The sequence below is a fragment of the Heptranchias perlo genome, chromosome 2 (genome assembly GCF_035084215.1).
Source record: "Heptranchias perlo isolate sHepPer1 chromosome 2, sHepPer1.hap1, whole genome shotgun sequence".
Lineage (NCBI taxonomy): Eukaryota > Metazoa > Chordata > Chondrichthyes > Hexanchiformes > Hexanchidae > Heptranchias > Heptranchias perlo.
This window is the reverse complement of record NC_090326.1, coordinates 36702864-36719154: the sequence shown is the minus strand read 5'-3', so window position 1 is coordinate 36719154 and position 16291 is coordinate 36702864. Positions and strand designations below refer to the sequence as shown.

Below are 16291 nucleotides of genomic sequence, written 5' to 3'. Positions count from 1 at the left end.
AACACCAATCGACGGCCGTCCCAGTCCAAATCCAACACACTTGCATTGCTAACCAAGATGGTCCTTTTCAGGACCAACATCAAACTGTTACGGGTCTGTCACCTCAATATAGAAGGCCTCTCGTCCACAAAATGCAACTACCTGACCAAGTTGCTATATGAATTGAAGATTGATGTTCTCGCGCTCAAAAGACTCGTTGCAGATAATGATAAAGCTTCTATTGTAATGAGGCCCAACCACAGAAATGGATTAGGCCTCTCGCCGGCATCATCAGGCGGATGGTGACCTCCACCTACCCAATTTACACCACATGCCAAAATCAACCCCCACTTTGGTAAAGCATTCCATATTCTAATAACCCTTGGTGTGAAAACATTTTTTCTAACCTCTCCCTTCATTCTTCTAATGATAAGCCCAAGTGCCTTCTTGTTACCAATTTACCAAACAGTGGAAGCAACATTTACACTTTAAGTTCTGGTCAGCTTGAGCCCTTTTATTCTGTTGCTGCTCTGCTGATCGTAAAGGCTTTAACAAACTCACATTTATTTTAAACAAAAGTTTACATTGATTCCAGTTAACTTGTTAGTAAACTTAATAATTGTAGCTAGGATCCAATTTCAATTTACAATTTTTTTCTTCTGTCTCAAAAATAAAAATTTGAAATCTGTATTTTGTAGACTAGAACAGTAATACCCATTTATACATACAGTATAGGATTGTTCATTTGTCACAGATTTCTATACTTCTCTTTCTTCATCTGCTTTGTATTTTCCTCCTCTTTTCCCTGGAGCACTACAGCTGCTGCCCAAAATCTGCAGACAAGATAATCTCACACAGTGGCTCTCTTTGATCCTATGTGTTGACTGAAACTGAAGATGCATTTGGTTTCTGGGTGACTAATTTTAAGACCATGCCGATGTACATCCGATTCAGTTCATCTTTTTGTCTGTCGGTGGCATTCACTTTCTCTGGAACAGTGAATTTTTAAAGAAACAGAGTACAGTTTGAAAACAAGTCTAAAAACTGTCGGTTGTGTAAAGAGTTTGATCATGTGTCAAGTTAGCACAAGAAACGACAATTTCATTCTGTTTTATGGAACTGCCTATTAGAATGTAAATATTATGAGTAATGGTGCTTCCTTTTCTTTTAGTATTGGAGGTAAACTACTCATTAGCCCTCAGTTTAATAAACAATGTTCATAAAACTATACAGGTTGCATGTATGCAAGAGCTGCAGCTATGAACTTTTACATCAGGCAGCAAACCATCACTTACCCCAGATTTAGAGTTCAGAGAAACCTGGGCTAGATAGCGAAATTATATAGATAGCAAAAATCTCAATAATACCCTGAAACGTGTCTTCACTGCAAGTTACTCCAATTCCTATTCCTTTAGATATACTTGCATAAGCACCAGCTTAATCCTTTGAAGACTGCAGTTTTAAATTTTCACTAAAATCAAAAATTTGGTATAAATATTCCAATTTTAGTTATTCCAAGAACACTAATAAGAATAAAAATGTCCTGTAGATTGCTGGTTGGACTTCACAATATCCAGAATTACATCTTGCAGAAATTATGGCTGGAGCCACAAAGAAAAAAATTAATTTTCTTCATCCTTTTATTGTCAATTTTCTCTCCCCTCCTTTCCTTCCCTACAAGGTGTTGACTCAATCAGTGCTACGGTTTCATGGCTGTCCATTCCATGTCTGCTACCTCACTGAAATGGCCATTCTTCATCTGTGAGCCTAGACAGTGAGTGCTGGCAAACTATTTGATCGTGACAGGGGGAGGGCACGCATCACAGCTGATCCCGACCCAGTCTTCAGCTGTACGTATGCACTTTGAGCAGTGCTCACTGGATAGTGATCAGCAGGAATTCTTGCTCATTTATTTTACTTCTGAAGCAAGGGGCCCTAAGGCCAATTGTAGCACCCCTACTGTCATCTCAGCTGAGGTCAATTAATTCAGCATCTACCCAAGGTTTAAACCTGGGACCTGGCACCTCCGCCGAAGTTAACAGCAGCAGAGCAAGAGAGGCTTGGAGGAAATTCACCCATTATAATTTTTAGTTGGTGCGTGTGTCTATTAAATTACTTTACATGAGATCTACAAATTTCTACAGTTAATTAGAAGTAATCTACATCACCCATATTTCTTCTGCATTACTCAGATATTTTACACTTCAGAAAAGTGGAGGCAACCACTTGCTATTCCTTGCAGAAGTGATTTTACGTGCTCCTGACATCGTCAATTATCATTTCCTCTTAGCCAATTAAAAAAAATTACAATATTACAAAATTAATTTCCGATTTGTGTTGCCAGTGGGTTAGGCTCCGCACTGGCAGCACAAACTCTTGAATATTGGCTCGAAAGTGTCATACTTATCTGGATTAAAAGCCTGGGTCAAAAGTTTTTAGCTATGCTTTATGAAATGGTTATCTTTATGGGCAAACATGCTACTTATGGCAAAAGCAGTGCAAGAAACAAGAAACATTAATATGGGTCATAACTATAATAGTTAACTCACTATAAACTGTGCCTCATATGTATCTTGTTTTAGAAAGGTCATTAATGGTGAAAACAAAAGGTTTTTACTAAATCCAGGTAATCTCTAACATCAGCAAAGAATGGCATCATTCTCTGACCCTTTACAATCAGTCAAATATCCTCTGCAGATAAAATTTAATGTTATGTTCTTTCTCTGACCCCTTTCTTTTCTCATTTTCAAGGCATTGCAGCCCTTTGCCCTTTAGACATCAACTCTGTCGTTGGACAAACAAAAAAGGTTTTCCAAGGCTTTATGGTAGGCACTGCTTGTTTGACCTTTTTTCTTCTCTTTGACACAAGGTGGTTCAATCTCCGAGTATGGCCACAGGTCACTGCTAATTGCTACCCCCTGGCCTCCGAAGGACCTAATGAGAACAGGTGTGTGCAGGTGTACTTACTAACTACTTCTGTTAACTTAACTTCAAAGATGTCACAAGGCCTTTTTGTTGGTTGACTTCATTTCGAATTTGATAGTTTTAAATGACTAGCCCTAGATTCATATTAAATGCAATGAACATGTTTGCATTATTTCAAATTCATATTTTGCTATGATCACTTCAGTGACATGACAAACCAATGTTTTCGTGCTGTTATACAAAGTTCACTGATATTTAAGGAAGTTCTGAAAAAGTCAGTTAAAACAGTTATGAACAAAAGCATTTTTTTGTTGTTAAAATAAAGAAAAAACTTGCACTAATAGGTCTCCTTTAACATTGTTAGGACACACCAAAGTGCTTCACAGCCAGTGAATTACTTCTGAAGTATAGTCAGTGTTGTTACACAGGCAAATACAGCAGCAATTTGTGTACAGCAATGCCCCACAAACAAAAAATTGAGCCAAAAACCAGCTAATCAGTTTTTGGTGTTGATGGTTGAGGGATAAATGTTGGCTGGAACACCGGGAGAACTTCCTGTTCTTCTTCAAATAGCGCCTTGAGATCTTTATCATCTATCTGAACAGGTAGACAAGGGCCTTGGTTTAATGTTTCATCCGAAAGAAGCAGAAAATACATTACATTCCCCACTCAAATACTACTAAAATCCATTAGGAAGTTTGGGATTGGAACCCACCCATCTCAAAGAATAAAGATTTAAGGAGTATTTATATTCCGAAGTGTCTTATCATGTGTGCACCCACCCTTTTCATTTAGTAACATTCCAAATAAAGAAAAAAACTTGCATTTATATAGTGCCTTTCATGACCTCAGATGTCCCAAACCACTTTACAGCCAATTAAGTACTTTTGAAGAGTAGTCACACTGGAGTAATGTAGGAACTGGGGCTGCTAGTTTGTGCACAGCAATGAGATAATGACCAGATAATTTGATTTGGTTGAAGGATAAATATTGACCAGGACACCTCCTCTTCTTCAAAATAATGTCATGGGATCTTTTACATCCATCAGGGCAGACAGGGCCTCTGTTTAATCCCTCAGTACTGCACTGGAGTATCAGCCTAGATTTTGTGATCAAGTGAGACTTGAACCTACAACCTTCTGAGTCAGAGACAAGCATACTACCACTGAGCCATGGCTAAATACAACACTATGTAATTCAGTAACTGCACATTGTGTTTATAAGGGTTAAAAACCAAGCTGATTTTCATAGAGACACTATTGAATCAAACCAAAATATGAATGTTGAATTAGTTTATAAAAAATCTACTCCAAATAATCCATGCATTGTACTACATGAATTGGGCTTTCTTGGAGTTCTAAAGTTATCATTTGATCCATTCCGATAGTGTCCATGTTACTTATCGTTGGCACCTTAACAAAATTATTCTGATCAAAATTCTCATGAGATGGTTCATTGCTACTTTCTAGTGGACTATGCTTCAAACCAGGAAATACTGATCAGAATTTCTATTGGGCTCTTCTCCAAAGCAAGTATAATGCTGCTAAACTGAAGTGTGACTCTAAATTGTAACATTAAATACCCCGCACCCACCCCCCGACCCCACAAAAAAAATTGCCTGCCTCCTCTGAAAGAAAAAATACTTTTGGCCTTTTCATTTTATGTTTAAATGTCTTAGCCTAGCAATAGTGTGACTCATACAGCTAATCAAAAAAGGAGGAAAAAATGATTCAAGTGTCAGAAGGCAATACTCTTTGGGCAGCGACTTTAATTATGAATGGATAGAGCTTTTTTTTTTAAAAAAAAAGGTACACACTAGCTGCAAACTATGGAAAGAGCTCATCTGCTAATATTGGAATAATTCTCATGGGTTAGTTGTAATTTCTTCCTTTGGTAGCGGTGTAGGAGTAATTGGTCCATTTTCAGCCCTGTCACTCACCCACATCACACAGCTCTAGGCAACTAATTCCAAGAGGAGTAAATGCACAAACAGTAAAGTCATTAAAAACGTCAACCACATTACAGCATTGGTATGATAGTGTTGGGGTGTTTTGAAATATTTGATAAGTCCAGTTAGTTTCAAGGCATAAACCTTTACCATATTTATATCTTGGTATTAAAATCTATACATTCACATTTGCATGTTTGAAGGCAGTATGGGTAGAACAAAAAATATAGCAACAATTATATAATACGAAATGCTATACATAATAATGGTGATTTGATACATAAAATTTGACAAAGGATATGAAGCAATTGTACTGAATTACAAAGATTTTTGTAATCTTAAAGTATCAATTCTCCATTTCTATACTTCTTTTAAATAAAAGTTTTATTTGGTCAAAAAATATTCATTGATCAAACGTCCTTTGGTGCTTTCTCATTTGCCGCAGAACTGCAAATGTATCATGAAAGCTTCAAATGTAAACGTCGAACTCAAAAGACGAAAGGAGGGGAAATTAATGAGTTACAACTGCAATCAAACATTTGTACCACAGCCCACGAGAAAATGTACAATGTTCTATTTGCCTGCCAATGTTGCACACTGCAAAAGAAAAATCATTCTCTGAGCTTGTTGAACACCTGCAACTAACTGTAATTGCACTGTAGCGATTCTTCAATGGCAGTGTTCAAAGACTATAAATAGGGCCATTGGTGATGGTTTAAAAATAAGTTTTAAAATGTAGATTCAGTGCACAGCGACAGTAGAAATCTCCATGCCTATTGGATAGAAGCATTCACCATTATAGCGGTAGCCTTTCTTGAAACTATTATAAAATGATTGGAATCGAAGTTGATAATGCTATAAAAACAAAGATGATGGTAGTAAGGGTTCAACTGCAGTGTGCACACCTCTCCTTACACAACAGACCATCAATCACAAATTCCACATCAGTGGCAAAGAACACTCACTAAATACAAATTCTTGTAGCTGTACCAGTGTGTCATATTACACTCTGCACCTGCCTCTCATGAAGTTCATACATCCCAACCACTAATATTCAGATTCCTGACATTGAAGTCTAACACTGTGTGACAGGCTGCATTCCAGTAATCAAAGAGATAGCACAAGGAATGTTTTTTTTTAACAACAACTGTGAAATGAAAACTATTTGCTAATGCTTCACTAATTTGAAATCCCAATGTAAATAGGAATGCCAGTGACTGATCTTGTAATGATTGAACGTACCTTCATACCAAACCAAGAATTAACTCTTCACCAGCACTTTAAAAAAAAAGTTAACCAACTAATGAAGGGATTTTTTTTGTTCTGGTGAGGACAAGATCTTTAATGAATCATATGTTGCACTTCACAAAAGAACTGCATCTTCTTCGAAAGTAGAAAAGTTATAATTTCAATTCAGAAATTGGGAGGAACAACAAGGAGAGGCAGTATAATCTAAATGGTACTATTTTGAGGAATGTGCAAGAGCAGAAGGAACTGGGGGTGCATATTCACAAATCTTTGAAGGTCACAGGGCAAGCTGATATAGCGTTTGAGAAAGTGCATGGGATACTTGGCTTTGTAAATAGGGGCACTGAATACAAAAACAAGGAAATCATGCTAAACCGTTACAAATCACTGGCTAGGCCTCATCTGGAGTATTGTGCACAGTTCTGGGCACCACACTTTAGGAAGGATGTCAAGGCTTTGGAGAGGGTACAGAGGAGGTTTACCAGGATGATACCAAGGATGAGGAACTTCAGATATGTGGAGAGATTGGAGAAGCTGGGATTGTTCTCCTTAGAGCAGAGAAGGTTATGGGGAGACCTACCAGAAGAATTCAAAATTATGAGGGGTTTTGACAGAGCAAATTGGGAGAAACTGTTTCCTCTGGTAAGTGGGTTGGTAACCAGAGGTCTTAGATTTAAAATAATTGGCAAAAGAACTAGAGGGGAAATGAGGGGAAATTTTTTCACAGAGTTTTTGGATCTGGATCTGAAAGGGTGGTGGAAGCAAATTCCATAGGAACTTTCAAAAGGCAATTGGACTTGCACTTGAAGAGGACTAATTTGCAGGGTTATGGGGAAAAGCTGGGGTGTGGGACTAAATTGAACAGCTCTTTCAAAGAGCCAGCATAGGCACAATGGGTTCCTTCCGTATTGTCAGATTCTATGAAAGCAACCTCCACTGCATTTTCAATGCAGGTGGTTTAAACAAAAGGTAAAAAGAAAAGAAAACTTGCATTTATACAGCACCTTTCACATCCTCACAGCCAATGATTTAATTTTAAAGTATAGTTACTAATATGTAGGCAAACATGGCAGGCAATTTGTGTGCTGTAAGGTTCCACAAATAGCAAATCAGATGAATGACCAATTAATCTGTTTTTTTGGTGGAATTGGCTAAGGGATAAATGTTGGCTAGGACACCAGGTTAACTCTCCTGACCTTCAATAATGCCATCGGATCTTTTATATCCATTTGAACAAGTGGGTGGGACCAGTTTAATGGTTCATCAGAAAGTCGGCACCTCTGGCAATGCAGCACTCCCTCAGTACTGCACTGGAATGTCAGCCTAGATTAAGTTAGAGTGGAGTTTGAACCTACAACCTTCTGGCTCAGAGGTATGAAGAAAGAAGAAAGACTTGCATTTATATAGCGCCTTTCACGACCTTGGGGTGTCCCAAAGCGCTTTACAGCCAATGAAGTAACAGTGCTACCATTGATATTTGGCAGGTATTACACAATATAACGGAACGTGGCTGCTGCCCCATGAGTTCCTCAAGTCCATCCACTTTTCCATCAATATCCTACGCATATATTGAACACTACTGCTAGCTTTGAAACCTAAAGGTCGTCCAATTCCCCTCATTCATCTCAGTACCTGCTCTGTCTAGAGCCTTTTGGTTACTTTCACCTGATTCAGGTATCAATAGATTAAGCACAGTCTTCCGATCAAACCTGCATCGGTGCCCTGGCTGCCTTTTTCCCCCACAAGCCTAAAATCAGGTGCAGGTGTCCTGGCACAATTCCTGATGCTGTCTGCTCTTCTCTGCGTCTTACATCCTCTCCAATTGATTTTCTGGACTTTGTAACCGCATGGGAACTGGCAGACCACTGTCACTTCATGGTTGTGAATTATATTCCTGTTATCACTGCCATAGAGCACCCATAGCTTGACCTGCCTGAACTAGGCTTACATGATAAGCATGATGAATGTTGAGATGAAAGATTCACCAAGATGAAAAATTCCAGTAAATTGTGTCGAAGTCATAAACACAGCTTCCAACAAGTTTTGATATTGCACTTGACTGTCCTAATCTTCTGCTGACAAGATCCCTGCATACATGCAGAGAATTAATTTTTCCCATGAGGCAGAACGGGAGGGTGGGAGTTCACAGTCTCGAACCTCAGGCCCATGCCAAATGCAAAAGAGTTGACAAGTTTTCTTCAGACTGGCACGGGGTAGAAGGTGGGATGTGCATCAAATGAAAACTCTTAAAAATAATGGCCTAAATTTTCCTTTGTCAGCAAGTGTATCATATAATCCTTGAATGACTTTTGCCGGCCAGTAACAACGATCACTGCATCAGCTTCATTCTTTAAAAAAGACAAAGGTAGATTTTTTTTTTATTCGTTCATGGGATGAGGGCGTCGCTGGCAAGGCCAGCATTTATTGCCCATCCCTAATTGCCCTTAAGAAGGTGGTAGTGAGCCGCCTTCTTGAACCGCTGCAGTCCGTGTGGTGAAGGTTCTCCCTCAGTGCTGTTAGGAAGGGAGTTCCAGGATTTTGACCTAGCGACGATGAAGGAACGGTGATATATTTCTAAGTCGGGATGGTGTGTGACTTGGAGGGGAACGTGCAGGTGGTGTTGTTCCCATGTGCCTGCTGCTCTTGTCCTTCTAGGTGGTAGAGGTCGTGGGTTTGGGAGGTGCTGTTGAAGAAGCCTTGGCGAGTTGCTGCAGTGCGCTGGTGGTGAAGGGAGTGAATGTTTAGGGTGGTGGATGGGGTGCCAATCAAGTGGGCTGTTTTGTCCTGAATGGTGTCGAGCTTCTTGAGTGTTGTTGGAGCTGCACTCATCCAGGCAAGTGGAGAGTATTCCATCACACTCCTGACTTGTGCCTTGTAGATGGTGGAAAAGCTTTGGGGAGTCAGAAGGTGAGTCATTCACTGCAAAATACCCAGCCTCTGACCTGCTCTTGTAGCCACAGTATTTATATGGCTGGTCCAGTTTAGTTTCTGGTCAATGGTGACACCCAGGATATTGATGGCGGGGGATTTGGCAATGGTAATGCCGTTGAATGTCAAGGGGAGGTGGTTAGGCTCTCTCTTGTTGGAGATGGTCATTGATCTTTCAACCTGAGGAATATTTTAGGAAGGTGAAGACTAGCTAAAAGGCAAGAGGTTTAGCCACACTGGTCAGAGATTCAGCTTTAGGCCCCAGAAGCTTTGGGAGTCACAAATACATCATTTATTTCGTTTGTTATAAAATATACCAGTAAATTAAGCATCAAGATAAGTGAATGTAATTCAAAAATGCAGATGATTGCACAAAAAAGATCAATACAGATTTGTGCGGGGAATTTCAGCCGAGGTACAAAAAATAAATAAAAAGGCTAATGGAATGTTGGCCTTTATCTCAAGAGGGCCGGAATACCAAAGGGGTGGAAGTTATGTTACAGTTGTACAGAGTTCTGGTGAAACTCCATTTAGAGTACTGCGTTCAGTTCTGGGCATCGCGCCTCAGGAAGGATATATTGGGCTAGGAGGGGGTACAGCGCAGATTCACCAGAATGATACCGGGGCTAAAAGTGTTAAATAATGAGGTCAGGTTACATGGAGTAGGCTTGTATTCCCTTGAATATAGAAGATTAAGAGGTGATCTAATTGAGTTAATTAAGATGATTAAAGGATTTGATAGGGTAGATAGGGAAAAACTATTTCCTCTGGTGGGAGAGCCCAGAACAAGGAGGCATAACCTTAAAATTAGAGCTCGGTCATTCGGGGTGATGTCAGAAAGCACTTCTTCACACAAAGTGTAATGGAAATCTGGAACTCTCTTCCCCCGAAAAGCTGTTGAGGCAAGGTCAATTGAAAATTTAAAAACTGAAATTGATAAGATTTTTGTTAGGCAAGGGTATTAAGGGTTACGGAACCAAGGTGAGTAAATGGAGTGAAGTTACAGATCAGCCATGATCTAATTGAATGGTGGAACAGGCTTGAGGGGCTGAATAGCCTACTCCTGTTCCTATCCTTCCACAGAAACCTAGGATCCTTTTATTTAACTTGCCCAACAGTTCAAAGTGTGACCCTCAAAACATGGATGAACTGGAAAGATTCACTGAGTAATAACACATCACAAATCCATCTCAAGTTTTCCATTCCTTCCCTCCCCTACTTAATTGATAATAAATCTAAGCAGGCAATCATGTTTTTTGGGGTTTTCACACTAGATATTTTCATGGGTTCAGTGTCACTGGCCAATCCAGTAAGCAGATCTTGCACCCCCTGGAATCTGTAGTGTATCTTAAACTGCCCAATATCTACAGAGATGATAAGACGACCCAGGGGTTGCAACAGAACATTACTACTCTGTACAACAGCTACTGGAATGTATCTCACACTACCACACGATTCTCTTCTCTTCGAAAGGCGGACTGAACACCTGATCTGTCAGACCGAGACTCGGGTTCTAAATGAACAGATGAGGACTTTAAGCTCATGGCCTTTTCTTTCAGAAATGTCATGTGTGACCTTGGGTTTTAGCTCCACAGATGCATTTTCCAGCAATGAAAAATACAAGTTAAAAATTCAACATCGACAAAAATCCATGTTTTTGTCACACAGGGTTACACTTTAAAAAATGCTTATTAATGTTGGAGTGTTGCTTTCAGTGGAGTGAGTTTAACATAGCACATTTATTGTGTGTGGAAAAGAAAAAGGATAACAAATGGTTTAATATTTGAAAGGCTGCCCCCACCCTCCCCCTCTCCCGATACTATCAAGGCAGGCTTCCTGTCTGTCCTGTCTTTACCGTGGGTGATAATAGCCTTCCTGACTTGAACACCGGTGGATGTTCAGTTCAATAAATTTTCATTGCCTGTTACTGGCTGTGGTAGAAAATTACATTTACTGCTATTAATGTTTACAGCGAAATCCAAGGCAATTTATTTTAGCAAAAAAATATAGTAAATTGCACTCGCTCAGTTGGCATCAGGGTACACCTTTCTTAAGTTTAAAGAATTACTGCTCTATAAATATGAAGTAAAACTTGCAACATAATTCTGTTGCAACTGAAAACAAATGTGGGAAGGATTTACCTGGGTGTATGCACTTGGGCACAAGAAATATCGGAAAATTGCACAGGCTGGAGTACTCACCTGTAAAAGAACCCATTTAAATGAATAATAGGAAAATCAGGTGGATTCCTTTACAGGCGTGCACTCTGATCTGCCTGATTTTCCAATATTTGCTGTGCCCAGGGCAGCTGGATCGACTGGGCGCAGACCCGGGAAGATCACCCCTATAGCTATAAACATAGAATGAAAACAGATTAGTAAAGTATTTAATTAAAAATGGTTCGAATCTATTGAAGCGAGTTACTACAAAATATAGCTTGACATTTGCAGCACCTATTTTAGGACACACAGAAACCATCCATCACAGCTGCACGTGCAAGCATGGGGGGACAGGGGTGGGAAGCTCAGGAAATGTTTGTAACCATCTTCAGCCAGAAGTGCCGAGTGGATGATCCATCTCGACCTCCTTTCGAGATTCCTACCATCACAGAAGCCAGTCTTCAGCCAATTCGATTCACTCACATGATATCAAAAAATGACTATGTGCACTGGATACAGCAAAGGCTATGGGCCCCGACAACATTCCGGCTGTAGTGTTGAAGACTTGTGCTCCAGAACTAGCCGCGCCTCTAGCCAAGCTGTTCTAGTACAGCTACAACACTGGCATCTACCCGACAAAGTGGAAAATTGCCCAGGTATGTCCTGTCCACAAAAAGCAGGATAAATCCAATCCGGCCAATTACTGCCCGATCAGATTACTCTCAATCATCAGCAAAGTGATGGAAGGTGTCATCGACAGTGCTATCAAGCAGCACTTACCAATAACCGCCACTATCCCGGGGCGATGCCTCACCAATCCTGGTGATCAGCTGGAGAACGGATTGCTGTGACGTCCTGGAAGCCCCATTCCACATTGGTCCCCAGAGCCACGACAGCAGCAGTCTGAGCTTCCATTGAAGCAGTCTGAGCAGCAACCGTAGCTTGCAGACCTTTGATGACATCGGTCCGTGCTGCAATGGAAGCCACGACATCGGCCATCAGTAGCTGCATCATGGTGGGTTCCACAGGTGTGGTGATGGAGGTGACCACCCGTTCCATGTTGGAAAGGATGGGCTCCAAGCTCTGCACAAAGCCCTGTGCCAAGTTGGAGCTGGACTCCTCCATGCCTCTTCTTATTGTGCGCAAGCTTTCTGGCAGACTTTCCAGTGCCCCAAGCATTTGGTGGTGTACGCCCATCAGCTGTCTTCTGTAGCCTGGCCCATCGAAGTTTTCATCTAACTCCTCTGCAGCAGAACTAGTGAGCGACCTCGCCCTCCGGCGAGCTGGCACCTGTGGTATCCGTTCCCCCCACCCCGGCTCCTGCACACTTGTGCCCGGTGTTTCATCACATGCAGATCCCTCCTCTAAACTAGCCTCTAAATGACGCGCAGTGTCAGTCTCTGAACTGGTGGAAGTAAGTGTCAGATCGGGTGACAGTGTGCCTGCAGCGTCCCCCTCCCTCCTCCTCCTCTTCGGACGGTGCCGCCACGTGTTCTTGGATATCTGCAATGACAAAGGGAAACAGGTTGAATTGTGGAGCAGGGAGAGGAGCAAGTAAATTGTGCGTGCCGACAGCATCTGCAGCACATGAGTCAGAAAAGATTATGGGAAGAGGTAGATGTGGGAAACGAGAAGGAGCATTAGATACGCAGAGACCCCCTTCATCGGGACCTCCAGCCCATTGTTGTCACGGCTGCAGCGACGGCCCGCCCAATGATCCGAAGCACAGTCTCCTCTGTGGGGTGAGAACATGTAAGTGGCACCGACCACCCTCAGGTCCCTCCTGCTGCCAGCTGTTATGCGCCACCTTCTCCTGCAAGACAGAGGACAGTGTGTCAGTGAGTATCCTGCAAGGTGTGTGGGTGATGTGCCTGTCGTGGTCGAATAGCTGCGAGTGTGTGTGACCTGTGAGTGGTGGTTGTGTGGCCTGCAAGTGTGATACTATGTGTGAGTGAAATGCAGCATGCCGAGTGCAGCATTGCGTACGGACGGGCAGTGTTTGTTGGTGAGTGGGTGATGGGAAGTGTGATGCGTGGAGCAATGGTGCAGTTGGTTGGATGTGCCACTTGACCCTTGTATTCACTCACCTTGACCACTTGTGTCAAATCATTGAACTTCTTTTGGCACTGCACCCACATGCGTGGTGCCACTTCCTGCGCCACAGCCAACAATGCCTGTGGAGCTGCAGTCAGGAGGGTCTCCTGCCACCCTGCGGGTACATGTTGGCCCTCCTTTCATCCACTCTTTCCACCAGGGCCTCCAGTGCATCATCCGAGAAGCATGGGGCCCTCTCTCGCGCCGGTCCTGCCATCCTTGTGGCCATCTTTCCCTCCTCCCAGTGCATGTTCCATTTAAAATGTGCACCTGCAGAGGTGCAGGCTGCCGATGGTGTGCACTGAGCACGTCCCATTTCCGACTTCCTCATTTTCCAAGCAGTCTCTCAGCAGCGCGGGTAGCGGTGGATGCATGGAAATATCATGGTAAATAGCAGGCAGCTCGAAATTCATGTGTTGCCTGCATAGGGCCCATTGGGCACTGGGGTAATAGCGCATCACGCTACCTGTGCCCGAAAATGGCCCTTATCGAATTTTTCCCCCTATATCTTTAGTCATCCAGGGAGTTCTGGCTTTGGATGCCCTTCTTTTCCACCTCACAGGAATGTGTCTACACTGAAGCCAAACCATCTCCTCCTTGAAGGCCTCCCATTGTTCAATTACTATTTTGCCTACCAATTTTTGATTCCAATCCAGCTGGGCAAGATGCCTTTTTAACTCACTGAAATTAGCCCTCTTTCAGTGAAGTATTTTCACATTTCATTGTTCCTTAGATGTTAGTCTGAGCTGGAGAGTTTGACTTACTTAGTGAAGTGGTGGAAGGGATGTCAGCTTCCTTTTAAAAGAGAGCAGAGATTTTCAACATAAAAGGAAGGGAATTCTGGGTTGGCTGGTGGGGCGGGGGGAGGAAAGAGGGGTTTATCTGCCCAGCCAAAAACTTGCTGGTGGTATCAGGCAGGATGCATCAGGGCTGCGCTGCTGAATTGCATCAGGGCCTTGGGACGAAATGAAATGGTGCATTTGGGGTCAAGATGTGGCAGTATATTCCTGCTGAAACACACCATGGACTTTGGTCCATGTTTGGCACAGTCTGGGAGACAACATGTTTGAGACCTTGGAGTGCAAAGGGAGTTTGGAGATGGGGCTATAGTTAGTGAGGACAGAGGAATCAAGGGTGGGAATTTTTGAGGAGGGGTTGATGGCAGTGATTTATGAAGAAGAGAAGGACAGTACTTGAGGAGAGGGAACTAATTACAATGTCAACTAGCACGTGGGTTAGGAAGACAACTTGGGTGGCGAGGAGTTTAGTGAGCATGGGGTTGGGGAAGCAGGAGGTAGCTCACACAAATGAGATGAGCTTGGAGAAAGCAAACTCAATTGGTTAGACTCAAAGCAGTTTACAGTCAAGAGACTGTGAAGAGGAACCTATGAAGACGTATATCTCTTATCTCACAATTCTAAGTCATAATCTTCATAATGCAAAACATTCAAATGCAAACATTTAAACTATCAGCTAGCTCCTGATTAAATGTCTTATGCTAATCAAGTCATTATAAATGCTCTGCAATTTTCAACCAATCGGATATTGTGATGCTGATTTCTTATCTAGTGCAATAAATATACAAAAGAAAGAAAAATTGAGTGTCTCAAATGAAAACAGAAAATGTTGGAAAAGCTCAGCAGCTCCACCAGCATCTAAAGAGGGTAAAGATGCATTAACAGTTTGAATGGAAAATTTCCATTATTTTGAACAAAGAATCGCCAACCAAAACGTTAATCTCTCACTTCAGATGCTAATACTCCTGCTGTATAGTTACATTTTCTATTTGCACAAGAGCATTAAGTTGCCTTTAAGAACGTAAGAAATAGGAGCAGGAGTAGGTCATATGGCCCCTCAAGCCTGCTCCGCCGTTCAATAAGATCATTCATGGCTGATCTTCCACCACAATTCCACTTTCCTGCCCGATCCCCATATCCTTTGATTCCCTTAGTGTTCAAACATCCATCAATCTCAATCTTGAATATACTCAACGACTGAGCATCAACAGCCCTCTGGGGTAGAGAACTTCAAAGATTCACAACCCTCTGAGTGAAGAAATATTTCCTCATCTCAGTCCAAAATGGCCAACCCTTTAACTTGAGTCTACGACCCCTAGTTCTAGACTCTCCTGTCAGGGGAAACAGGCTCTCAGCATTCCCCTGTCAAGCCCTCTAAAAATTTTATACATTTCAACGAGATCACCTCTCATTCTTCTAAACTCCAGAGGATATAGGCCCATTCTACTCAATCGTTCCCATAGGACAACCCTCTCATTTCAGGAATCAATCTCGTGAACCTTCGTTGCACTCCCTCCAAGGCAAGTATATCCTTCCTTGGGTAAGGAGACTAAAACTGCGCACCGTACTCCAGGTGTGGTCTCACCAGAGCCCTATATAATTACAGCAATACCTCCTTACTCTTATACTCCAACCCCCTTGCAATAAAGGCTAGCATACCATTTGCCTTCCTAATTGCTTACTGTACCTGCAAGTTAACTTTCTGTGATTCATGTACAAGTACAGCCAATTCCCTCTGAATACCAACATTTCTAGTCTCTCACCTTTAAAAAAAATTCTGCTTTTCTATTCTTTCTACCAAAGTGGATAATTTCACATTTCCTCACATTATACTCCATCGGCCACCTTCTCACCCACTCACTTAACCTGTCCATATCCCTTTGCAGTCTCTTTGCGTCCTCCTCACAGCTTACTTTCCCACCTAGCTTTGTATCGTCAGCAAACTTGGATACATTACACTCAGACCCTTCATCTAAGTCATTGATATAAATTGTAAATACCTGAGGCCCAAGCACTGATTCTTGCAGCACCCCACTAGTTACAACCTGCCAAGCCGAAAATGACCCATTTATTCCTACTCTCTGTTTTTTGTCCATTAACCAATCCTCAATCCATGCTAATATATTACCCCCAATCCCATGAGCCCTAATCTTGTGTGGCACCTTATCGAATGCCTTTTGAAAATCCAAATATACTACATCCACTGGTTCCCC

The 16291-nt window shown here is 42.0% G+C and overlaps 1 protein-coding gene across 5 annotated transcripts in view; it reads right to left on the bottom strand.

Moving 5' to 3' along the window:
- The window catches only part of hivep1 (HIVEP zinc finger 1), a 239673-nt gene that overhangs the window by 26563 nt on the left and 196819 nt on the right, over positions 1-16291 (bottom strand). The window contains exon 8 of one of the 5 annotated variants that reach the window (XM_068001734.1): positions 576-968. The exons of the other annotated variants lie outside the window; for them this stretch is intronic. Within the exon in view, the coding sequence (XP_067857835.1) occupies positions 853-968 (116 nt within the window). The 3' untranslated portion in view covers positions 576-852. Of the gene's footprint in view, positions 1-575; positions 969-16291 lie in introns of those variants that run through there. 5 annotated transcript variants of the gene reach the window in all.